The sequence below is a fragment of the Canis lupus genome, chromosome X (assembly GCF_003254725.2).
Source record: "Canis lupus dingo isolate Sandy chromosome X, ASM325472v2, whole genome shotgun sequence".
In the NCBI taxonomy this organism is placed as follows: Eukaryota; Metazoa; Chordata; class Mammalia; order Carnivora; family Canidae; genus Canis; species Canis lupus.
The window spans coordinates 26,612,580-26,638,056 of record NC_064281.1 but is presented as its reverse complement, the minus strand read 5'-3'; the positions used below and the strand labels follow the sequence as shown (position 1 = coordinate 26,638,056).

The window sequence follows — 25,477 nt, the reverse complement described above, 5'->3', positions numbered from 1 at the left end:
GTTTATTTGAGAGAGAGAGAGAGCATGAAAGAGAGATCACAAGCAGGGGGAAGGGGTAGAGGGAGAAGCAGAGTTCCCACTGAGCAGGGAGCCCCATGCAGGGTTCAATCCCAGTACCCTGGGATCATGACCTGAGCTAACCCAGACACTTAACTGACTGAGCCACCGGGTGCCCATAAATAAATAAATCTTAAAAAAAAAAAAAAAAGAATATTCAAACTGGATCTTAAAACTTTGATAAGGTGATTAGCAAACCTCCACATTTTAACAAATGGGGGCACAAGGGCTCAGGGAGATCTCATGACCAGTTCTGGATCGTCCAGCCAAGCTTTGGCCCCAGCCTGAGCTTGAACTTCAAGTCAGCGGCCACAGCCCTCTCTTAACCACTTCCGTCAGCCTCACGGGGTGATTCCGTCAAGCTCTGCTGACACACATGAACAACATATAGCCATTCTGTGAGATTTTAGGTTGAATAACACAAATACAGACTTGCCACCTCAGTGGGAATATAGATAAAATTCAGCTCCATGGAACCTGCATATGGTTGAAAGAGACCTATGTTTTGAAAAGCAAAGGCTTCTACTTACATCCATAGTGATAGGACCAGGATCTCTAGGTGAAGACAGGATAGCTTTTCTCTCAAAAATGTTAGTCCTCGGGGCGCCTGAGTGGCTCAGTCAGGATTCTCTCCCTCCCTCTCTCTCTGCCCCTCCTCACCTCAAATAAATGAATCTTTTAAAAAAATGTCAGTCCCTGTGCCCAGAGCTCTCATCCTGCCCATCTCTTCTCTGAGGCACATCAAGCATATCAATATCTCACCCTGCAGCCCCTCTACACGTGATTCTAAGCTACTTCTCTTTATGGTATTAAGAAGTATTTGAGGTAATATTCACCCTATTTGTTTTTCTCCTATACGTAGGCAGGGCAGGGAATAAAAACAAATAATCATTGACTCAGTTCTTCTCTGTTACCTTCAAGGTTTTAAAATTTCTGACTTGCTTCATGGCCATTAGGATTTCCCACTTATGTGTCTTCCAAACTATTAACTATTATAACCCAGAGAACTTTTCATTTTTTGCCATTATTCATCTTCAGCCTCGCTTTAAGAATTTCAAGATTTGGATTCTAAATGACTCATGAACTGATGGCCTTAAGTAAATCCTAACTTATCATCTGTACCTCATACCTATATCATCTATACCTACATTGGAAAACATTCATAGTATAAAAGTATCCCCGCGAACACACCTATTCAACCAAACCAGGGACTCCTTAAGGACAAAGATCCAGTTCCTACATCTTCCCTATCTCACGCATAACAGGTTCAAAGTTAATATTTTTCTATTAGCTAATTAATTTGCCAGCAGCCAGTCACCCAGCTGGTTAGTATTTTTGATATATAGATATTATCTATCGGATCCCTGGGTGGCGCAGCGGTTTAGCGCCTGCCTTTGGCCCAGGGCGCGATCCTGGAGACCTGGGATCGAATCCCACGTCGGGCTCCCGGTGCATGGAGCCTGCTTCTCCCTCTGCCTGTGTCTCTGCCTCTCTCTCTCTCTCACTGTGTGCCTATCATAAATTTTAAAAAATAAAAAAAAAAATTAAAAAAAAGATATTATCTATCAAGGGCATCTGGCTGGCTCAGTCAGTAGAGCATGCAGCTCTTGATCTCAGGGCTGCAAGTTCGAGCCCCACGTCAGGTGTAGAGACTGCTTAGATAGATAAACTTTTAAAATAATGAATAAATACCATCTATCAGATAATTTCACCTTAAAATAAATGGATTTAGGGCACCCTGGTGGCTCAGGTGTTGGGCATCTGCCTTCAGCTTAGGTCATGATTCCGGGGTTCTGGTGTCGAGTTCTGCATCAGGCTCCCCAGAGGGAGCCTGCTTCTGCCTGTGTCTCTTCCTCTCTCTCTGTGTCTCTCTAATCTTTTAAAAAATAAAATAAAATAAATGGATTTACCTGAGGATGTCCCACTAGTACAATTGTGTAGTGCATGCTTCATATAAATTATTCTGTGAAACTTAAGAAGCTGAAGGAAAGATGTCAAACTAGTGTGCCTAATTATTTTCTCATTTGTAAGACAGAAAGTTAACGTTCTTTTCACAGAGGTGCTCTAAGTCTTTAGTAGTTGCTTCTGATTCTTCCACAACACTATGTTAGGCCCTTGGGCCTGGCTATCTTGGAAAGGTGAAGAGGAAGCTGTGGAGAAGTGGATGAATTTTAAAGAAAATAATTTTATCTGTTCAAAAGATTCAGGAAGTAAATATCTTAACATGTGAATATTGACATCTAACGCAAAGATTATTCTGTACATGTATGGAGGAAGGTCTCTGTATCTGATACCTTTTTCACATCAGCACATAAACGAACCAACTTGTCCAATTTAAAATATTAAGCATAACCTCTGAGACAAAATCAGTATAGTATAGGAGTACATATATTCCCAGACATCACTCAAATAGACTTTCTTTGAGAGACAAGACAGTTATCAAAGAGTTAAGGCTCTTGACATTGAATGTTCTCAGTTTTGTTTTAAAATGTCCCCATTTTCCTTCTTAAAATACAGTGAACTCTTATAACATGTAGTTTATGATAAATCAATTAGATGGTGAAAATGGATTTTCTGTTATTTTAAGGCAGAATCTTCACTGGTTTTTCTTGTTGTTGTCTTTGTTTTTACATTTACTACATAAGCCTGTCTCTTTTAGGGGTGCCTGGGGTCTCAGTCCATTAAGCGTCCAACTCTTGATTTCAGCTCAGGTCATGATCTCAAGGTCACAGGATTGAGCCCTGCATTGGTTTCTGCATTTGTGTGAATCTGCTTGTCCCTCTCCCTCTGCTCTTTCTCCCACTTGCTCTCCAACCCCCTATCTCTAAAATAAATAAATAAATACATAGATAAAATCTCTTTTAAAAAGCCTATCTCTTTGAACACCAATAAAAAAAATAAATAAAAAAAAAAAAAAAAAAAAAAAAAAAAAAAAAAAAAAATAAACTCCATGCTATAAGGACCACTGATGCTTTTTGCTTAGAACAGTGTCTTGTATAGTAAGGTGCTCAAAATTTGTTAAACGAACAAATGGAAGAAGATTTTTCATTCTAACCATGCTTAAAACGACATATTCCTATTTATGGTATTTGCCACATAGTGAGAAACGTTACCATTTTCTTTGTCTTCTGATTGTCTTGAACCAACTATTTCTCCCTTCCTCCTGGGGTTTTTAACCTTTCTTATATTTTGTCTAAATCTTCCCAAATGCTGAAGATAGAGCACATAACCTTCTCTTCCATCCACATTCTTTTCTTAATTTCAGACAACGATGTGAAAATAATGGTGCTTATGTCTTTGTAATGACAGAACTTCCTTTGTCTTTTCTTTAGATTCGTTTTAATCCTCAGTGACTCATATTTAAGAAATGAACTGTGCAGCTGTGGTGGTGCTAAGCCTTTGGCAATAACTCGAGGGGCAAACAAGTGGTCTCTCACAATGGGTGTTCACTTCTAACAATGGAGCTGCATCATCAAACAGTGTCTTGGACTTTGTCAATTTGATAGGACCTTTAAGATCCATTTCCTTGTTTTACAGACCTTACTCCAACAATTATCTCCACTTTCCCCAGTCTAGGTCTTTAATAGATTTCTCTCTGCTATGGTAACCAACTGTCCTGGTTTGCATGAGACTGTCCTGGTTTTTGCGTTCAAAGTCCCACTTCATGAAGCACTACCCAGTCTCCAACAAACCAGGACACTCAGTTTCCCCACTGCTAGCTAGCTTCCACCTTTCACCCTGTGTGCAAACCCTTCCTGTCCTAAAAAGAATATAACTTCCCTTTACATTGAAATCCACTCTGCCCTCCTTCCTATATTCCTTTTCTCCCTGTCAGAAAAAAAAATATATATGTTGCACAGTATTCATCTAAAATACATATTCCTTCTTCTCCCACTCACTCCTCAACTGAACCTACTTCTGAAGCTACTCCCCTCCACTGAAATGGCTCTCACCACGTCCAATGAACATTTCTGAGTCTTTGCTTTACTTCTGTGTGTCATGGTTGGACATTCTCAGTCACTTTCTTCCCCTCTCTCTCACTCTTTTTTAAAGGTTTTATTTTATTTTTTTAAGATGTTATTTATTTATTCATAGACACACAGAGAGAGAGAGGCAGAGACACAGGCAGAGGGAGAGGGAGAAGCAGGCTCCATGCAGGGAGCCCGATGTGGGACTCACTCCCAGGTCTCCAGGATCACACCCCAGGCTGCAGGCAGCGCCAAACTGCTGCGCCACCAGCGCTGCCTTCTTCCTCTCTCTTCCATAATTCTACACTTCTCATTTCCCCCAAGCTTTCCACCTGTCCATTCCATTCTCTCTTGGCCTCTCATGGGATTCAGTTCTTCTGTCTGTCCATAAATTTTGTATATTCTCCAGAGTTTTCTCTTTAGCCCACTCTGCTGCCTGAGCAATCTCGTCTACTTCTATAATTGTAATCCTTGTCTCTTTGTATAATCATAGGCACTCAGTGGATATTAACTGAGAAAATGACTCCTAAATCTCCTTTTGTCTCCCTAAATATTAGACTTTGATATTTATTTCCTTCTGGAAGGAAAGGTACCTCTCCAAGCTGTATTGCACCTTCTTAGTCTGTTCTCGAAACAGATTCCCCCTTCATATTAGTATTGAGGGTTTTTTTAAGATGTTTATTTATTTATTCATGAGAGATACAGAGAGAAAGAAGGAGAGACACAGAGGTAGAAGCAGGCTCCATGCAGGGAGCCTGATGTGGGACTCAATCCCGGGTCTCCAGGATCACGCCCCGGGCCGAAGGCAGGCGCTAAACTGCTAAGCCACCCAGGGATCCCTAGTATTGGGTTTTTAATATTCATCTTCATTAATTTTACCCTGAATGTGCACATGAGGTATTCTGAATCAGAGACAGATTTCTTTCAGTCACCTAACAGGAAATATCATCACCACCACCCCATCCTGGCCTTTGCCCCAAGTCTTACCCCTAGGGAGACATAAGAGCTGATAGAAAATGTTCCTACATAACTGGCTGCATACTCTCTAGGCAAAAGACCAGGAAAAATGATTTATCTCTTCTTATAGGGGGACAAGGCCTTTTCCCCCAGAAAATGTCCCCTTCTCCTCATGAAAGGGTCTCCTTGGAAACATAAAGGGACTGATTCCTAACTCCAACTTTTCTAGAAGCCAGATAGCCCCACATGTCTCAGATTTTACAAACTGAAAATGTCACCAAGGTCTGGGCTTTTTTCCCCCCAAGCTGTAAAGACCCAAAGAGATAGTCATTCCAGTCTTGCTGACAGTTTGGAGCTTAACGTGGGAACTTACTCTGGGCTCTAAACATTTGGTCCTCTTGGGTGAGTGAAATTAACTAGACACATGACTGCAAATTTAGTTCCCATGATATGGGAAGGTTCTCAGGAGCCAGAGCTTTTTATAGGCATGCTGAGAAATCCAGGAGAGTTTATTTTCTCACATGTAGGTTAATTGCACCCAGCATTCACTCATCTCTCCAACCTAGAAACTAGAAGTCTTCCTTAGTCCTTCCCGTCTCTTCTCTCTGGCATCTGTTCAGTCACCAAATCCCCAAACCTCTAACACTCTAAATATTTCCCTATTCCATCCTTTTATTCATTCATTCATTCATTTTTGTACCACTGCCCTGGGTCAGATCCTCATAATCTTTCACCAAATTCTTACAATTGCCTCCTAACTGATCTCTCTAATTCCATTTCTGCCCTTCTCAAGTACTTACTCTGTATTTACATTGGGGTCATTTATTTGAAACCCACACATGCCCATGCCACTCCCCTGCTTAAATTCTCTCAAAGGCTCCTGATTGTCTGCAAGAGAATACCTAGGCTTCTCAGCAACTCATAGATTGAGCTTCAACTTCTGAGTTAAAGGTCAAATATAGTTTAAGATAATGACACTGTCTTATTTATCTCTGGATCTGTCCTCTCCTTCTACTTGATGTTCTAGAGAACTGGCCTACTTGAGATAACTGTACATGCTGGACTGTATTATGTCCTATGTCTTCACATCTGTATTTTCATCATTTTTCTCCCTCTTCCCCTATCCTGCACTTCCCAGGCTAACTTGTTTTCATGTTTTGGAGTTCTTTATGAATAGTATCTTCTCTGGGAAGCCTATCCCAATTTCTTTTCCCATATTGTGCAAACCTATAGCATTTCCCACACTGAACTGAAATTGAGGGCATCTGGGTGGCATAGTCGATTAAGTGTCCAACTCTTGATTTCAGCTCAGGTTGTAATCTCAGGGTCCTGAGATTGAGCCCTGCATTGGGCTCTACACTCAGTGTGATGTCTGCTTGAGATTCTCTCTCCCTCTCCCTCTGCCCCTCCTGTTCATGCTCTCTCTCTCTCTCTCTCTCTCTCTAAGAAAGAAATAAATCTTTAAAAAACAAAATTATTTATGTGTTTGACTCTTCTACTATATACAGGTTTCTAAACAGGAAGAGTTGTTTTGCATTCAACTTTATGTTTCTAGTTTCTGATAACAACCACTGACACGTAGTAGTTCAATAAAGGGAGCAATTATTATTTTTATAATTAGTAGTATCTGAGTCAGTTGCCTCCTATCAAGTCCAAATGGAGAGACTAGAAAAAAACAATAATTTTCTTGAAGTTGGGAAAATCAGATATATGAGCAAGAGCTGTATACACATACACATGCACACACACACACACATAGATTTCAAATAAAATATTAGAAGAAGAATCAGCCCTACATGTAAGCATAGTAAATAGCTCACCTACTCTGTATTATTTCAAAGACACAAAAATATCTCAGTGTACAGAAACTACTAACTTTCACTTACAGAATTTTATTATTTTATTTCAAACACTTGGCCTCTCTTTAGTCAATTGTAACCAACTATGGAAGATGAATCATTTTGCAAAGTATCAAACTCAGGATTTTTCTGAATGATGAGGATTTTATTTATAACTGTGTCATCTAATACAGTTCTAGAGCATTCCTGCAACATGATATATCCAAAGTTCAAAGGAGATACAGCTAAATTTTCCCTCGAGGCTTAAATTCAGTAGTGAAATTGCTAAAAATATGGAAGAATTGAAAAACAATATGAATAATTAAGCGCTAGCTCAGGGTAATTAATGTTATTATTACTATTGTTTTTACACTGATTGATTAACGTTTCTGTGGTATTTACCACTTCCATTAACATCTTCACTTCTGAGACAGCATAATCTGGTCAATAAGTATCTTTGGTGATTTCCAAGTATCTGTCCATTTATTCTAGCCTCACATGATGTCTTATTCTAGCACTCAATTATGTATGAAGCTTATTGTTTTCACTGTTTCTAGTGTGTTAGTTTTCTCCGTTCTTTTCATCCAGAAGTTTCCTGAAGGCAGAAACTATGCATTTTGCTTTCCTTTTAATCCCCTGTGTCAGTGAAGATTACAGTTTAGAGATTAAAACTGATAACTAGCCTAGATGACCCTAAGAGATCAATTCTAGGCCTACTCTTCTATAGGAACCTATTCCCACAATTCTTAGTCCAGTATACCTCCAAAACTTTCTACCATTCTCAAAGAAATCACATTGAATAATGTATTGGATATTTTTCAGAAGTACTGAGTTTTTACATAGTTTACTGTTAATATTTCATTTTATTTGTTGTCAGATATTTTGACAGAATTAGCTGGTGGTTATGAATTGGATTGGTTGTATATTTCAGTACAACCTGCATTCTTCCAAATGCCCTTCAGGCTCACTACTATGTTCTGGAGAACCATTCTTCTAGGTGCTTAGAAGCAGTCGTTAGCCCTGCTAGGGTTTCTGCAATATGTGTCTTGCAACTTTGGCTTCAGATTTCAAGTTTGGCAGTCAAGTTGTACAAATGAATCACTCTTATTTTAATGAAAGGCATTAACATATCTTGGAAGTTCCCCCCATGCTCTCCAGACTAGCTTTACACACAATGCTTTCCTGATTAACAGAAAGATCCATATAGCCTTCTTTATCATTTTGTGACTATCGGTTTAGAAATAAAGGAGATAGAAATTGACCTGGGAATTTCATAACCAACTTTTGAACACCCAGGATTAATTTTGAGAAGAATGCCACAAGCCAAATAAGCATTTCTTTTCATCTCATTTCACAGGCCTTCAAGAGGGAATTGAAAACGAAAGAACCTGTAATCATGAGTACTCTTGAGACTGTACGAATATTTCTGACAGAGCAGCCTTTAGAAGGACTAGAGAAACTCTACCAGGAGCCCAGAGGTAATTGAATGTGGAACTGTAATAGCATATTGATAGAAGGATCAGTGGTGACAGAGCAACCCATCCATTCTTGCTGCCAGGGTCTGGATGACTCTCATATTTTCTAAGTTAAATAGAATCGATTCAAATTAAGCATAGATGTTGAAAAAAAAAGGAATTATAAGCCACCATGTATAAATCTGTTTGCACATTCATAAATAAACAGTAAAAGAGACGAATGAGTGATCAGTTATTGAAACATTTAGAAAATAATCAACAAATGAGATTATTGGTGAGAAGGAATGCTATTGTTCCAAAGACTACAAGCTAATTTTCTATTTAAGAGCCTGACAGAAGTACATTAGAGCTTGTGGTGTGCATTTTTCTACTCAGTACCTTAAATGAATCTTGGGTTATCTGAACGATATAAGGTAGAACAGATACTCTCAGGAGGACAGATTTGAGACATGCTGGACACTATCAGAATTTATGCCAAAGTATAAAAGAACCATTAAGTGGCAGGTCGGCCTCTTGTTAGACTGTACTCTCTTTCTTCCAGTATGACCTTTTCAGCGATGTTTAAAAAAAATGATTGTGGCCTAAAACCTTGTCATATTACCAATTTAGAGCTGCCTCCTGAAGAGAGAGCCCAGAATGTCACACGGCTCCTACGAAAGCAAGCTGAGGAGGTCAACACTCAGTGGGAAAAACTGAACGTGCACTCTGCAGACTGGCAGAGAAAAATAGACGAGGCCCTCGAAAGACTCCAGGAGCTTCAGGAAGCAACAGATGAGCTGGATCTCAAACTACGTCAGGCAGAGGTGATCAAAGGATCCTGGCAGCCTGTGGGTGACCTCCTCATTGACTCTCTCCAAGATCACCTCGAAAAAGTCAAGGTACCATCTATTGCTTTGCTTCGGGGCCCTTTGAGAGATGCAAAAGAGATTCTCATCTGAACTTGAGTGCAGCATTTCCTTCTCACCAAGTTAAAATAGTGCCCTTAAGCTTTAGGAATCTGTCCGTCTGTCTTTTGCAAATTCAAAATCAATTTGCATGTGGTATTTTCTCTAAGAGGACATAGTGATCTAATCATCTCTATCTTTAGTAATGTGGAATGAAATATTAAAAAGTTACGGGGTGAAACAATCGTTCTGATTTTGCTATTAGGAAATGAATTTAAGCATTTGTACTAAAATGATCTGGGGTGGTGTGTGTGTGTGTGTGTGTGTGTGTGTATGTGTGTGTGTGTGTGTCTTCTTTGCAAAACTTAGTATCAGAGTAGGGAAAAATACACTTATTCAAGAGCCAGGAGTCCAGGCTTTGGCCTTTGTGCTAACTAAATTATGTGACTTGGGTGAGTTATGGTACTGTGAATTGAGGCTGTTACTGCTGCCCTTCCCTTAGAAGGCAATGTATATAATACAATTTTGAGTTGTATTAGTCCACTGCAGATATTAGGAAATATCATTATATATTTGGAATACTGTCCACAAATCCAAAGTTAAATTCCCTTGTAGCACAAAGATGATAAATATATTTATAAAGAAAAAATATACATATTTAAGAGTGTCATTTTGAAAACCAACAACTGGAAACATATTTTGTTTGCTCATCTAGTGTTAAAACCAACAAAAGGCCTCCCAGTTTCAAATGCCAAAGAGAAATTCTCACCTGTACTCAATGTGTGTGCTGGCAGCCGTGTTCTGGAAGATCTCTACTCCTTTGCTCTGTGGCATTGTCTCATCCACATTCTTCATTATTTTCCTCAATTCTGAAACTCTCCCCACCCTTCAGATGTTGGTGCACCTAAGTTTTTAACCTTCACTCAATTCCCATTTTATGGTGTAAATGCTCCCAATTTGAAGTGGCATGGATGGTGACAAACCTCAATTTCTGGTCTGGATCTCTCTTCTGATCTCCTCACCCATTTGTTATTAGAATCCAAATGCAGCCCTTTTGAAACCAAGGTCATTCATTCTCATGTTTGTCCATTCCCCTGCTATTGTCTCCTTTTACCTGCCCTTTCTTCTGTTCCAATTTCAAGTTGCTTAGGCTTGAAACCTGAGTTCTTTCCTTAAGTCCTTCTACATCTTTACTGATTGCACTTGGCCATGCATTTTACCTCATAATATCTCTTTTCTATTTTCCCTTCTCTTTTCAACCAAAATCCTATTCTACCCCCCAGCTTGTGGTACTCAAATTGTTGTATTATACTTCTTTAAATCCCATGCCAGGCTCATCTTTAATCCCTGTTCTGGTGTACCATAAACACGATTTGATTTTTTTTTAAGTTTTTACTTAAATTCCAGTTACTTAACATACAGTGCAATGTTAGTGTCAGGGGTACAATACAGTGACTCAAGACTTCCCTACAACCCTCAGTGCTCATCACAACAAGTGATAAGCACCGTGTTTTAAAATTTTGGTTACAGGGCCCCTGGGCGGCTCAGTGGTTGAGCGTCTGCCTTCGGCTCAGGTCATGATCCTGAGGTCCGGGGATCGAGTACCACATCAGGCTTCCCACAGGGAGCCTGATTCTCCCGCTGCCTGTGTCTCTGTGTGTGTGTGTGTGTGTGTGTGTGTGTGTCTTTCATGAATAAAGAAATAAAATCTTAAATATCTGGTTAAGGAGTGAGTGAATTAACAGTTTCTTTACTGTTTTTCTACATTTTCTGTCCTCTTCCAACTCCAACCTAAAATCCTTGAGGGAAACTGCCTGCCTAAGAATAAAGTCAATGAATGAAGAGGGCAGGTGACCCTTTACTTCCTAGCCCTGGTTCAAATTCCTAATTGTCACTCCTATCCTTCAGGCCATTCTGAACACTCTCACTGCACTACTCCTTTACCCAAATATGCCAAGTCATCCGGTAACTCTCTGCCTTTGCAAATGCTCTTCCCTTGGCCTGGATTACCCCCACTTATATGCCTGGTGATCTTCCACTCAGCCTCCAAAGCCTGCCTCACACGGCTCCTGTCTCTGTAGTTTGTCCTGAGTGTCTCCCACCCCCAGTTCCCACAGAGCAGAAGCAATGGCCCTTGGTTCAATACTTGCATCTATCACCATACATGCTTCAGCTGTCACACTTGAATTTCCCATATACTGTAGCTGGTCACTTAAAGCAAGGTTCCTAAAAGCAAGAGTCATGCTGTGTATGTTTGAATTCCCAGCTACTAGCATAGTGTCGGCAATGTATAAAGGAATCTAATTCTGCTCCTTTGTTCTTTCACTCCACTGTACAATGTGCTATACATGTAGTTATGAACGAAACAGAAGTTGGTCTTTACCCTTATGAAGCCTATTGTCTAGTGTTGAACTGAATAGCTCTTCATTAAAGGAGTAGGTGAAGATTCAAGGGAAGATTACATATTTGACTCTATAACTTCAAAAATCTCTTCCACTCTAACATTCTATGACCCCATGTCTTGCAAGTAAATCAATGGTTAACACTGCCAGCTACTTGGAAATTAAAGTAATGTTTAAAATGTATTACCTTGTATTTGTTTAGCATTAAGAGTAGTACTTTTGGAGGTGGCTCAGGTCATGATCCCTGGATCTTGGGATCAGAACCCTACATCAGGCTCCCTGCTCAGTAGGGAGCCTGCTTCTTCCTCTGCCTCTGCCCCTCCCCCTGCTCATGCTTGTGCTCTCTGTCTCTCTGTCTCTCTCTCTCTCTCTGAAATAAATAAATAAAATCTTAAAAAAGATTTAAAAGAATAGTACTTTTATTCAAAAATATAGGAACTACATTTTTAAGAATCTTCCCCAAAAATGACAAAAAAAGTTTAGGAGAATGTCCCAAAGGAACAAAATTAGTTAATAGATTGGTTAAGTGGCCAAATCTATAGGCTTTAGAGCAGACATAAGAGATTCATTCTTAGCCTTATCCGCCACACAGGAGCCTTAGTAGTATCCTGAGTATGGATGACGAATGTACACAGCATGATTCAATAACAAAAAAATAAAATCAATAAAAGTAGAACAGCTTAAATATCACCTGACCCTCACTGAAGCCTATTTGCATTTTTCCTTTCACTTCTCTTCTCCTCTTACCTGTCCTTGGTCCTAAAACCAAGTTTATTTCCCACACATTGATTGGTTAGACACTCATTTTGATCCCAATAACAACAAAACCTATATGCACTCAGTATTCCTTTCTAAAAGAGCTTGTACATGCCAACACTTCAAATAAATCAGCTTTCTCTGTGGCTTCTCAACAACAGAGTTTGAAACTCTGAAGCGTTGGTGGTGGTGGTTTAGAGGGAGTGAATTTTATTAACTGAAACTTACTTTGAAAAGAAGTAGAAGAGTGCTCAAAACTACTGTTCCCATTTTTCTACTCAGCAATTTAAGCCCTCAGAGGCTCCACGCTGTCGGGGTAGCTAGGCATGTAGCCAGAAGAGCATTTTGTTTACCCACTTCAGTTCATTTTCATCACCCCTGCTGACTCTATTGTAATACCCACCTCCACTCTCATCTTATTTGTTGAAAAAGTTGTTATACAAGTGAACTATGGTCTGTGTTTTTCTGTGGGATTTAGCATTATATCATTTCATTAGCAAATGTGGCTTTGCGATTTGGCTAATGGATAAAATAGCAACAACAATGAGGTCCTGGGAAGTGGCATCGTTACTGGCTAATCATCCTCAGGACATTGTACGTATAGTAAATCCAGAGAAAGAAACACAGTGTCAATATTGACTATTTTGCTCACTAAGAGAATCTCAGCCTTGCAGATAGAGCTTCCATAGGAATAACCCCCAGAATAAAATCGAAAATGTAAATGTCTCTTTATTTTTAAAATTCATGATTTATACTACTTATCAAATATTTGAAGGACACAATAATGATTTCTCATTTGACTGGAAATAACACCACTGCTTCTGTGACTGCACAAATATTCTTACTTTCCTTATAGTAATGGGGAATAAGAATAACTCCTAGAACCACTAGTTGCTCTGCTTAGATCTGTAAGTGGAATGAATATATGCAGGAATTAAGAAAGCAGAATGACTTTGGAACCTATAGTCTTCATATGATGTTTTCGTTCTTGAGAACAATTCCTGTGTGAGAAAGTTTGAGAGTTACTGTTGTTGTTCCAAGCTTCCTTTTTGTTCTAATCTACCATGGTTTCTTTATACAGAGTGGTGCATCATTCTTGAGCCAGGAATATTTCACTGCCCTTAGTTTGCCCGCTGCTTCAAAACACAGTTTTTCACACCATAACCATAATTAAACTCCCCCAGACTGCCATTTGGGATTATGCTATTTTGTCACAACTATGTAGTTATTTGCTATTTTTTTATTAGACTTTTAACTTACACCTCTTCCTGTAAAAGGTCAAGGACAAGGATTCTCTGAATTTTTCCTTAAAATTCTCACAATGAAATATTTTTATTAGATCTTTTTAGAATTATAGTTAGGAACAATGCAGGAACATGTGTATTAGACCAGGGACTATAATGAAGCCACCATGCCATCCGGACTTATTTACGTTCAACATTCACATCTAAAAATTTAAGAAGATAACTGGCAAATGCATCTCTTTGGGTCGACCATCCTGAGTCCCTGTGGCTTGGCCTATTTGAGAAATTTGTCAAAGAAATGCTATCTCAGACTTTGACACTGAGAAAAGCAAGTATGTTTCCTCCTGATAGCTAACATGAAATGTGATGTAACATATTAGGATTTCGTCTTCACATTGGCAAGCAGAAGCTTTCAGCCATGTTCATACAACTCTCCCTTCCTTTACTGCTTTTCTCATCTTAACCCTGGTTCCAGTGTTTTATTATTGCTTTATTAATTTTGTTATATTTGTCATTTATATGAGCCAACTTTCAATCCTTCCTCGTATGTGAGCTTTATAGAGAAAGCTTATAATCCATTCTGATAGTTAGGGGATGCAAGGTTAGCAGAACCATCACAAACAGGGAAGCCCTAAAATGATTCAATATGAGAGCTCTCTCAACTCCGAATAAGGAAATAGTGTCTCCAAAATGAATGAGATGTACTGTCCATAGGAAAAGAAAAGTTCACTAATATTTTGTTAATGGTTATAAACAGCAGAGGAATTGCTCTGTGGAAGCTTTTGTTATTTTTATACAAATGATGTGTGTATTAAGTAGGCTTTGATTGAGAAGAAAATGCAAATGAAAAAGATATAAGCCTTTATAAATCTGGGTTAAATAAGGAACTAGCACCTGTCATACCAAGCGACCTGGGTTCTATCCCTTTCTTTAAAGCATGTATTTGCGATGTTTAAAAGAATGTGATTTGGCCTTTAATATCTTGGAATACCTCTATAAGAAGGCACATTATGGTAAAGCCTCACTTACATGCTTTAAAAGTTTAGTGTTTATTTTTTTTAATAGAATGGTCATTATTGGCTCTCATAGAACTTAGAAACAAAAGTAGGAATTAGTCATCTTAGAAATCCTGACCAAATTATTTGTTCAGTGAACAATAAATTGTAAGTTGGCGTTCCGAGAGGGCTTATTCCTTAGTTCCCATGTATTCTCTCGCATTTCCTGCTTTGTTTATAAAGCTAAAAGCAAATTACTTAGGACAGCAGTGTCGAATCATGTTTCTTACCCAAGGCATATGATTTTAGCGAGTCCTGTGTGTGTTTTAAAAGCCTGTACCTCAACTTAGACAAATAGAACCTTCGTTTACCATGCTATTCCCATCCTGCTTTTGAAACTTCTGAAAAGCCAGTGCAGAGTAATTGTTTCAGACATCTGCTTAGCATACTTTGAAGTGCATATAAGTTCTTTTTCGGTTTCATTTGAACCCCAGCTGTCTTCACCGAAGTCTATAATCAATCTGAATTAAGTTGTCCTACTTCTTCTAATAAGTCTCTTATTAAGTTCTGCATCAGCCTCTTAGGGAGACTTAAAAGCTAATTCATGTAGAATTGCCATTTTCTACTAATTCATTTGTCAGCTCTCCAAATTTCAACGAAAACAATTGCAAAAACTATTAATTTGGCTCTTCATAAACAACTTATGTAAGTGTAGTATACATTGGAACTGAGCAAACGATTTAAAACAGTGGGTGGGAGGAAATGAGTTGATGACATTCAACACGCTTTCTTTTTGACTGTTTCAAGATGCCGTCTACATTTAAAGCATAAAGGCTTTTATTTAGTAAGAGAAACATCCTTCTGCTTTTACTTTCATAAATAAGATAATTACTGAGTGAACCTTGCTTAAAGATAGAAAAAGGCTTTAGGACAGTTGGAAAAGGAACGTGGGGTTTTTTATTATTATTGAACTTATTTTAATTTGGACTTCTTTGTATTCTTTTGATGGGCTGTGATAAAAGAAGGAGCTAGAATTGGTTACCGTTGTTACTGCATTAAATCAGAGCTGTACAGCTCCTCTTCTGGTCATGGGATATTTAGGAGAACATGGACAATCAAAATGTTCAGCTAGTGAGTTCATTTGACATTATGCTGCTAAGGAAGTATTTAATTAGATAATAAAAATTTCTCCAAAGAATGTCATTCTTCTTCCTATTTGAAAACAACCATATCAAAACCTGATCCTTTAATATGCCAATCCTGTTTACTGAGGATTTACTCCAGAAGCTTTGTTTGTGGCTGGTTGTAATTAGGAATCTATTCCTCAAGAGTCTTAGATCATAAAAACTCTTTAAAAAAAGCTTAAGTAGTAAACTGTCAGCACTAACAGATCTCAAAACTCAGTCATTCATTCATTCATTCATGACGTGGTTAAAACCTATACCTATTATGGAGTGTGAATGTTTAATTTATTTTGCGAATCAAATTGTGTTGCAGATCATATTAATGGCCGCTTAGTTTTCTTCAACATATTATATAGCACCTAGCTGAGGGAGCAAGAATTTGTATTAGCTTGTGCACATGTGTGCGTGTACCACATTAACAAGACATAGCTCGGAAATGTGTGTGCTATTTAACTGACATTCCGTATTTCCTTAGAAAATGAAAGCACACAGCTAATGTATATTTTCATTCTCCTTGGGAATCTACCAAAGTCATAGCAAGTTTAAAGTTCACAACTACGTTACTCTCCTACCCTAAACACAATGAAGAACGATTTGAGAACAAATAACCCAAGGAGTGGGCTCCTGCTGAGTTCCTCTCACACTCGGCAATTACGATTTTCAGAATTATACAGGGAACGTTGGCACCAGTATTATGCCTTACACAACCTTACATTAACTAAGTTACACAATGGCATTGAATCATTGTTTTGGTAAACCAGTTCTCTGGGTATCACAGGAACACAGGTGTTTACAATACTAATACAACCCTATCATTTGAAGATGGTTAACTTTTTCATAATAAGAAGAGTAATTTTTGTAGTAAGATTATTTTATACTGAAATAATATTTTCAGTTATATTTTACACAGTGCTTCTCAACTTCTTCTACTTCTCCTCTCCTAACGGCCAAGGAGTTGAAGCCTGGTATCTTCCCCTCCCACCTGCTTACCTCCTTTTACCATGAGCATAGTGTTCCTTTGATATTTCTTGTTTTATTTTTACATATCATGTCAGTTTTGTGATCTTCTCCATTATGTGTTTGTTGTGTTTTAATACGAAAGTGTTCTTCTCCAAAATCTTAGGTGAAATGAATCCCCCAGTACATTTACCCATGGGTATGAAAGCATAATTTGAGAAGCATTATATGAAAAAATGCCCAATTTGTGCAGGCTTCATCTTTTTCCATCAGCTTCTTTCTTTTATGCACACATACACAAAGAGTAGATCCTTGCCATTTCACATTTATCTTTTGCAGTTTTATCTGATCACTGTGACCCACAAGGTCCATGACTTAAAGCTCTTTGTAATTTGGAACACGTATTCTTTGAGGCTTCTGTGCTGCAGTCAATTAACTAATGACTTAACTTGTGTTATAGGTCACGTTCCCTGGAAACAGACCCTGAGAACAGGGGTCTGGGTGCACATTGATTTATAGACAGTCTGCTTTCAGAAGAAGCCTGTATGGGAGTTAGGGACGCATAATAAGGGAGAAGAGCCATGCAAGTATGCCATCTCCAGCAAAATCTAGTTCTGTGTCCTGATCCACACAGAGAGTACTGAAGTATAAACCTCACAACAGAGTTGTCTTTCACACCCCAGCTAATTGCTGGAGGTGGCTGGCAGTACACCAGTAAATATCTACCAGTTAGCTCTGAGGTAGAGTGAACACTGATTTGTAGCATTTTCTGATTCTGGTGTCCATACTCCCACCATGGCAGATTCAGGCCGCCAACATGCTCTCACTGAATGCAAAATTAGGAAGAGAAGCATAAAATGGACTCTTGGGCTCTGCTCCATCATACCACGGGCTGTGGCCCACCACTGGAGACATAAGTTACCTCCTGAGCAAGGTGTGTTACCTCCTGGCCCAGGGCCTCCCATTAGCAGAGGTCAGCTTTCTGAAGAAGCGAAGCAGCTATGAGATGTTGGTGGCCATTAGTCACTGTAGGTGAGGGACAGATGCCCAAGCCAGGGAAAGTCTCTCCAACAACTGGCCAGTGGCCCTAGTAAGCCACTCATCCTTCACATCTCAACATGGCCTTTTTAATGCTATTTCATTCTTGCACATGCAATAATTCTGAGGAAGTGATGAAGATTTTCTTTCTTCATGAAAAAGCCACCCTTCCCTTGCCTGTCTCCCTTAAGTACTTATTGGAATTGATAATGAAAGAGTTAATGAAAAGATCTAAGAAAGTGATCATTGTTAGTAAGAAAATGGCTTCATAAGTTGACTTGGGCTTAATAGTTATATAATCTATAAATATCTGAATTGATCAGGTATTTGTGCATTTAGAGATTCGAGTTATTGAGACATAGTCATTGAGAATGTCAAGAATTTTCTATGGCAGTGGTTCTCACTTTGTTGGGCATCAGAATCTCCTGGAGGGCTTGTGGAAACCCATATTGGTGAACCCCTGCCCCAGAGCTTCTAATTCAGGGGTTCTGGAACAAGGATGAGAACTTGCTTTTCTAACCAGTTTCCTGGTGATGGTCATGCTCTTGATCCAGGAACACTTTGAGAACCACCATTCCATTGTGAAGCTGTATATATATACCTATATATTTCGTTTATTATTAATAATTCATCAATTATTCAATAATTCTTCCGTAAATATATCACTTATTACTTCTTTTATATTTATCAACATCCAGAACATTTCATTTAAAAATGAATGCAGGCACTTGGCCTTCTGTGAGAGTGATTGATAGCTTAGGTAGGGAGCATAGTTCTACTCGGAAACCTTGAAATGAATAATGGCCTACTCTTTCCGAGTCTCTCTTGTGAAAGACATTCACGATTATTTATTCCAATTTTCCTATTGGTATTTTACTGCCACTCATACAATATGGGGGCTGATTCAGATGACTTGGAGGTAAACTTGCTTTCTCACTACTGATACTTTAAAATTAAGATATTTAGCTACGTAACTTTTCATCTTGGCTATGTGTTTTCACACTTACCAATGACAACAATTAAATTTAAAAATTCTTCTCAGACCCTGTCCCTCTCCTTCTGCCCCTCCCACTCATGCTCTCTCTGTCTCTCTCTCTCTTTAAAATAAATAAATCTTGGAAAAAAATTCTCAGAATTTCCTGCTCAACATACTGAGTATAAGCAAGTACTCTACCGAGTTTCTGATATTGAAGACCTTCAGAATACTTGAGACTATTCAACTTTTTAAAATTAAAACCTGCTTGTTAGATACAAATACTGGGTAGCTAGCTTACCCAGGAGTTCCTACATTTTATAACTTGTCACTCTACTGAGGCTCTGCTTTCAAGGTAGAAAGGTATATGTGCAGAGAAATGGAGACAGATGGAGTGACACTGAAAGAGCAACTGAGAGGAAGTAGGAAGTAGTCTGAACTGCAGTGACTGCCAAGAAAGGGGATTTTTTTTTCCCCAGAGGGGTTCCAGAATCAGCCTATGAAATGCCTGTGAAAAAAATTCACTGCTGTGGTATGGGGTGAGTGGTACATGTAGGAAGAATCATGGGATAAATATAATAGAAACAAATGTCTTTAAAATGCTTTGGTGTTAAACAAGAAACATTCAAACAAACTTTCCCCTTTATTTTGGGTTCCTGATGGGCATAGGGGCAGGGGTTACATTAAAAGTAATTTGATTAATGTTCAATGTAAAATTGAAATAACTATGTATAAACCCACTCAAGTCAAGTATACATTAAATAATTGAGTTAACTGAATTAGGCAGAGTAGGGGCACATTGATTTTCAATGTTTTTAAAAATTGGTCCACATATCATTGTTATGTTTTTGTTTGTAAACTTCAATATTTATTAAGTTTCCACAGTGTGTTCAGTCCTGAAATGTCAAACTCTCTTAACCAGAATGAGGCTGGAGAATCTAACACTAAGATAGATTTCTATTTCCTTTTAAAGAATTGATTTTTATGGTGATTTTTTTTTTCTTCATGCAGCTAAGAGCCTGCTGGTTCTGTTTCAAAGCACACATGTTTTTAGAAGTCTTATTCCCTGGGATTCCACAGTATTATGGACTCAGTGGGCTAATTTAGAACTTTTTCCTATCAGATATTCAAATCTTATTATCGTGATCTTAACATGGCATTAAACAAGTTAGTGAAGAGAATAAGGTCAATTTATCAGCCATATATGCCAAAGTATAGCCATTAATTAAATAGAAACTCAAGTGAATGTGGGAAATAAGCAGTATATATTGGTTTGTTTTTTAGAACCAATGACAAACCAATACTGAACTTCATCTTACTTACTTATTTTTCTACTTTAAAACATTTTAACCCAATTTGGAATCTATATATTGTTGTGAACTTAAATCCTATTAGGTCTTAATTAACTGATTCTCATTTAATTGCCCAGTGCTTTAAGGCTTCTGTGTGTCCCAAGGACAAGTAGGCCACATGCAACAACACTTCACCTACTTCCCCCACTACTTGTCATTTGGCTGTTAGCCTCAACATATTTCTGGCAGGAATAGGGCTAAAGCCAGAGAATGGTTCATTGTTTTCAACCTACACAAGCCCCAGTACTAGAATGGCCACAAGGGTTATCCAATATAATGGTAACTTTTGTGTATCCAGCAAAGCATAAAATTAAAAGAAATATAAGCTAAACAAATGAGCATAAGTTCCATTGATCCTTTGACTCACACAGAGAATAAAATATTACCTTTGGAAACACTCTGACATTTTGTTATAAAGGTTGAAAGAAGACATTTTCAAGGTTGTCTCAGTGTTAAAATTGCCTGGGGGTTGGGGTTGAGTGTCAGCTGCAAGATGGGTCTTAATGAAATCTGACCCACTTTGACTTTCAAAAAAATCTTGAATTCTTAGTGAAAAGATTTTTTTCATATGTTAAAGCCTTTTTTCAACTGAAATAGTATTCTCCTTTAAATAATCGATACAGAATCACTCACACAGATATTTGAGTATACTAAGTCATACTCCTTTTTTGAAAAAGAAAAAAAAATCTATTACTATTAAAGTGTGATGTCTTTGTTACTTGAATACTAATCACTTTTTTTAAAAGCTAGGTTTGGCCAATGACTTTGAGGTTTTTTTTTTTTGAAATAACATTTAAGGACGTGGATTAGACAGCTTGACACTTAGACACATTTGTGTAAGTAGTAATTTATTCATCATTCACATGTACTTAAATGGACATTATCATGATAGCAGTTGTCAGAACAGAACACAACAAGTGATGAATTTAGATATTATTTTAAGATGTGATGAGAAAAATCAGAGGAATATCTTAAAAGTGAAAACTTTCAATAATATGGTGAAAAACAGGAAAAACTGAATCAACTCTTGGTTCCACTTAAGAGGCTAAATCTTTTGCAAACACATATATACATTGAGATAAAAATAATAGCCACTTGGATGCCTGGGTGGCTCAGTCATTTAAGCGTCCGACTCTTGATTTCAGCTCAGGTCATGATCTCGGAGTTGTGAGATCAAGTCCCTTGTCAGGCTCCATGCTCAGCACAGAGTCTGCTTGTCCCTCTCCTACCCCATCTGTCCCTATCTCTCTCTCTCTCTCTTTTCTCTCTCTCTCTCCCTCTCCTCCCCTCTAAAATAAATAAATAAAGCCTTCAAAAATAATAATAATAGTGGTCACTAATATGTCTGGAGGGAAAACAGCATGGCTTGCAAGTAAATACATAAGACTTTCTTTTTAGCCTAAGGGTATAATTAAATGAAGAGGAACTATCATAAAAAATTTACCAATCTAACTTTTAGACATGCTGTTGCATCGATTTTAATGAAGAAAATCCATTTTATGTTCATTTCATTTGACTTGAAGCAGTCAAATATCTTATTCCTTTGTTGTTCCACTTGTAGGAAAGAAAAGTATTTTTGGAAAGACTAATTCAGGAGCTACAATAATCTGAAAAGAAAAGTAGATAGTGTAGGGCATTTTACATTCTTTTCAGCCCTCTTCCATTTAATGATTCTTATCTCAGCTCTTCGAAAATTTATATTCATCTCTGGCTCAGTTCTGTTTTTGTATTTCTAAGTTGATAACAATATATTGAATGGAAAATCAATTGGGCAAAAATTCATTTTGTTTCAGAAGTGAATGCCTTCCCTGTGCAACTAAAATTACATAATCATGCCCAGTATAAAGCAAACTAGGTGTAGCATTGTGCACAGGTAACCTCACAACCTTAGATTCCTCTATTAATTATTATTCATACACACCAAGGTAGCTTAATTTGTCTTAACAGAAAAAAAGAACCTCTTGGGAACTACTACATACAAGACCATACCTTACTTTGTCCTGCATTTGTGTGGTCGAAAGTGTGGCATTTGGTAGCTATGGGTAGGTTTTGGCTTGGGATTCGTTTCTTTATAAGCCTATATAATAACAATCATCATTAAATTATAACCATTGAGTGCTTGGAACATTCCCTGGCATAAATAGGTGCTCAATAATAATTTTTGGAGTGAGTGAATAAATAAACTTGCACAAAAACACAGGACAAAATGGTCTCTTTCAGATATGTAAGACCTGTAAAAATTATTTTACAGATGACTTGCCACCCCATTTGCCATCATTCTAATTCAAGCCATTGTTACAGACAATTCGAATTGTCTGTCCCGAATCTACAGACACTCATTTTCACTCTTTTCTCCTTTCTGAAGTGACCACAGGCTTACACTGGCCTACTTGAGATTTTCCAGATGAGTACACCACACCCAGAAGAATGTGACCTTTCTGTCATTCCCACCTTATCTACCCAGGGTGTCACTCAGGACCTGCCTCAGCCTCCTTTGAACTTTGCAAACCCTGTTGGCATAACTTCACATAGCATGATTATGCTATGTTATGGAAAGAACCCACTAAACTGTGTATCTCTGGTCATGAATGTGAGTCTGTCACAAGTTCTTTTTTCCCAGTGCGTAGTACATGTATACATAGTATGTATATGCATAGTACATAGTGGTATAAAATAAGTGTTTTCAACTGAGTAGTAAAGAAATCTAACTAAAAGAGTTGCTGAGAATATGCCAATTCCTCATTGCATAAACCTTCATTATCTGCCCTGCAAAGCCAACTCATTCATACCCACCACAGCCTGGCTCCAGGAACACGCCCACCAGGGGTGCCTGGGTGGCTCAGTCAGCTGATCCTCAGATTTTTATTTCAGCTCAGGTCATGATCTCAGGGTCCTGGGATCCAGCCCCAGGCTCTGTACTGAGCTAAGCACGGAGTCTGCTTGAGATTCTCTCTCCCTCTGCTCCTTCCCTCACTTATGCACTTCCTGTCTGTCTGTCTGTCTCTCTCTCTCTCTCTCTCTCTCTCTACTCTGTCTCTCTCAAATAAATCAATAAATAAAGTCTTTTTAAAAAACGCTCCATGATGAGTCTTCCACAATGACCCTGTACATCATGCTTCACTTATTAAAGACTATTTGTCCCACTCCAAACACATTAAGCTTTCCTACTTCTTACCCTTCATTCAAGCTCTGAACAAGTATCTTTTCTCCTCTTACCATGCTTTCTCTTGCTTTATCAGTTTTATGTCTAGTTCAAGGAAACCTTACAAAGCTACATGATAGAGGAGGAAAGAGAGAAGTCCCCCCTCTACCTCAGGGGAGTCTTAGAAGTTGGCCCCAGGGTCCAGCTACCTGAGAAAGGATCTGAGTCTGTGGCTCTCAGGGATGAGCTTACTACCTGCTGCTTTGTAGACTCTCCCTGGACCAGACCAAATAAGACCTTGCATGACATTGTTTTCCTCATGTTGCCTGATGCAATGACAATGCTTAACTGATTGTAGGTGGGGTAAAAGAAGGAGAAATAGGCCCGAAATTCTCATTCATCTTCGCAATAGTCCTGGGGTGTCCATGTCCCTATCCCTCTCTTACACAGGAGGAAATGCATGCAAATATTTGTAAATGGACTTTTTTTCTAATAGAAAACCCCAAATGTGTGAGAGAGGTGGAGAGAGAGAGACAAAGACAGAGAAAGAGACAAAGAGAGTCAAGAGAGTGAGAGAAACACCAATTTAGCAATAGAGCCCAGGTTGGATTTCAGCCCCGTCTGTCCTCTTGGGCTGACCACTCAGCAACCTCACATGGAGACCCTGGGATGCAGTTTTTTCTCTTCTCCTATATAAATATCCTTAACATTTTTATTCAGCCTTGCCAAAATGCCCTCCAGAAGACTATGCCAAGGTGTATCACCACCAGCAGAACATATTTTCCTTAAATAGATTACTTCTCCCTTTTTCCCACTTGTGCACTTTTATGAAAACTCTCTGATTTAAGGCACCAAAAGCTAGAATGTTAGGTTCTTGCTCAGAGGCTTAGAGGCATGTCAGAAATTAGCACGTACTCCAACATAAAATAAATCGAGTTATAGGTCTAAAGAATTCAGTTATGGAACCTGAAGGAATAAGCTGGCTCTTTTACTTAAGCATTCGGTGTCAAATTTTTTAGGCAACTGTGTTTATGAAGCAATTTGAGAAGAGCTATTGGTCTGAAGTATTAGTAATTAATGCAAAAAGGCCTAATTCTCTTGAGTGTTTATTCTTTAATACAAATGTATTGAGGGGTTATCACGTGCTGGATTCAGGCATACCCTGATGAAAAAAAAATGATACAGAATTGCCTTAATGAAGATTAGGGTCCTGGGATGGCACAGATGATGAATTCATAAATAGGCAAATATATGCGCACTTTGAAATTGCCGTCTAGGCTAAGAAGGAAAGGTGCCGAGGGGGAGAAAAACAGAGAGCTCTCTTTAAACAGAGAAACCAGGGATGAGCTGGTACTCACGGTCACATGAAGTGAGATCTGAGGTTTATGAATAAAAGCCAGCTGGGTAGAGAGTAAAAATGTCAAACTCCAGGCTGAGAGTACAGCACACACCAAGGGTCTTGTCAGGAATAGGTTTGGTGAGTTCTAGGAACACAGCATCTTCCACGTTCTTATTAAAAAGGCCACTTCTCAAGCCTACCCTGGACCTCCTGAATCAAAAACACTGGGGACAAGGGGTCCTCGGGGGGGCTCAGTCAGTTGTCAGTTAAGCAGCTAAGCATCCGAATCTTGGTTTCTGCTCAGATCATGATCTCAGGGTTGTGAGATCCAGCCGTGTGTCGGGCTCCACACTCAGCACAGAGTGTGATTCAAATTCTCTCTTGCTCTCCCTCCGCCCGCTTTTCAAATAAGTAATCTATAAATAAACAAACAAACAAACACTGGGGACGGGGACGAGACCCTGCAGGCTCTTGGTTAACAAACCCTCCGGGTGATGATGATGCATGCTGCTATTTGAGAGTCACTGCCTAACAGGGATGTGTGAGCCACGTAGGGAAAGGTGAAAGCAAGACAGGGGTAGTGATTGATAGTAGTAAATGTGGGCACAGACCGTGAACATTTTAGACTGTCAGGGACGTTCACAAACCCAAAACACCTGTTAAAACTTTAAACCCTAAGCTATCTAACAAGAACCCGTGAGTTTGAATATCAATGTCCTTGTGGCTGATATTTTTAATGGCTTATGAATTATTACTTATTTTTAAAGAAGTAAACAGATTTCACTAACTGACATTTTGCTTGATGTTTTGCCACATATAATTAAAATTTCTTAGATAGAAAATATTGGCATTTCTTCTGTTTCCTTAGAAGCCTAAAAGCAGGGCTTGCTTAAGGGATTTATTTATACTCATTAGA

General features: G+C 38.6%; 1 protein-coding gene across 16 annotated transcripts in view; it reads left to right on the top strand.

Annotated features, from left to right (window-relative positions):
* The window catches only part of DMD (dystrophin), a 2,170,621-nt gene that overhangs the window by 1,817,898 nt on the left and 327,246 nt on the right, over positions 1-25,477 (top strand). For all 16 annotated transcript variants that reach the window (XM_025439443.3, XM_025439430.3, XM_025439477.3 and 13 more), the window contains 2 exons: positions 8,178-8,298; positions 8,905-9,173. In XM_025439443.3, coding sequence (XP_025295228.1) covers positions 8,178-8,298; positions 8,905-9,173 — 390 coding nt within the window. The remainder of the gene's footprint in view (positions 1-8,177; positions 8,299-8,904; positions 9,174-25,477) is intronic.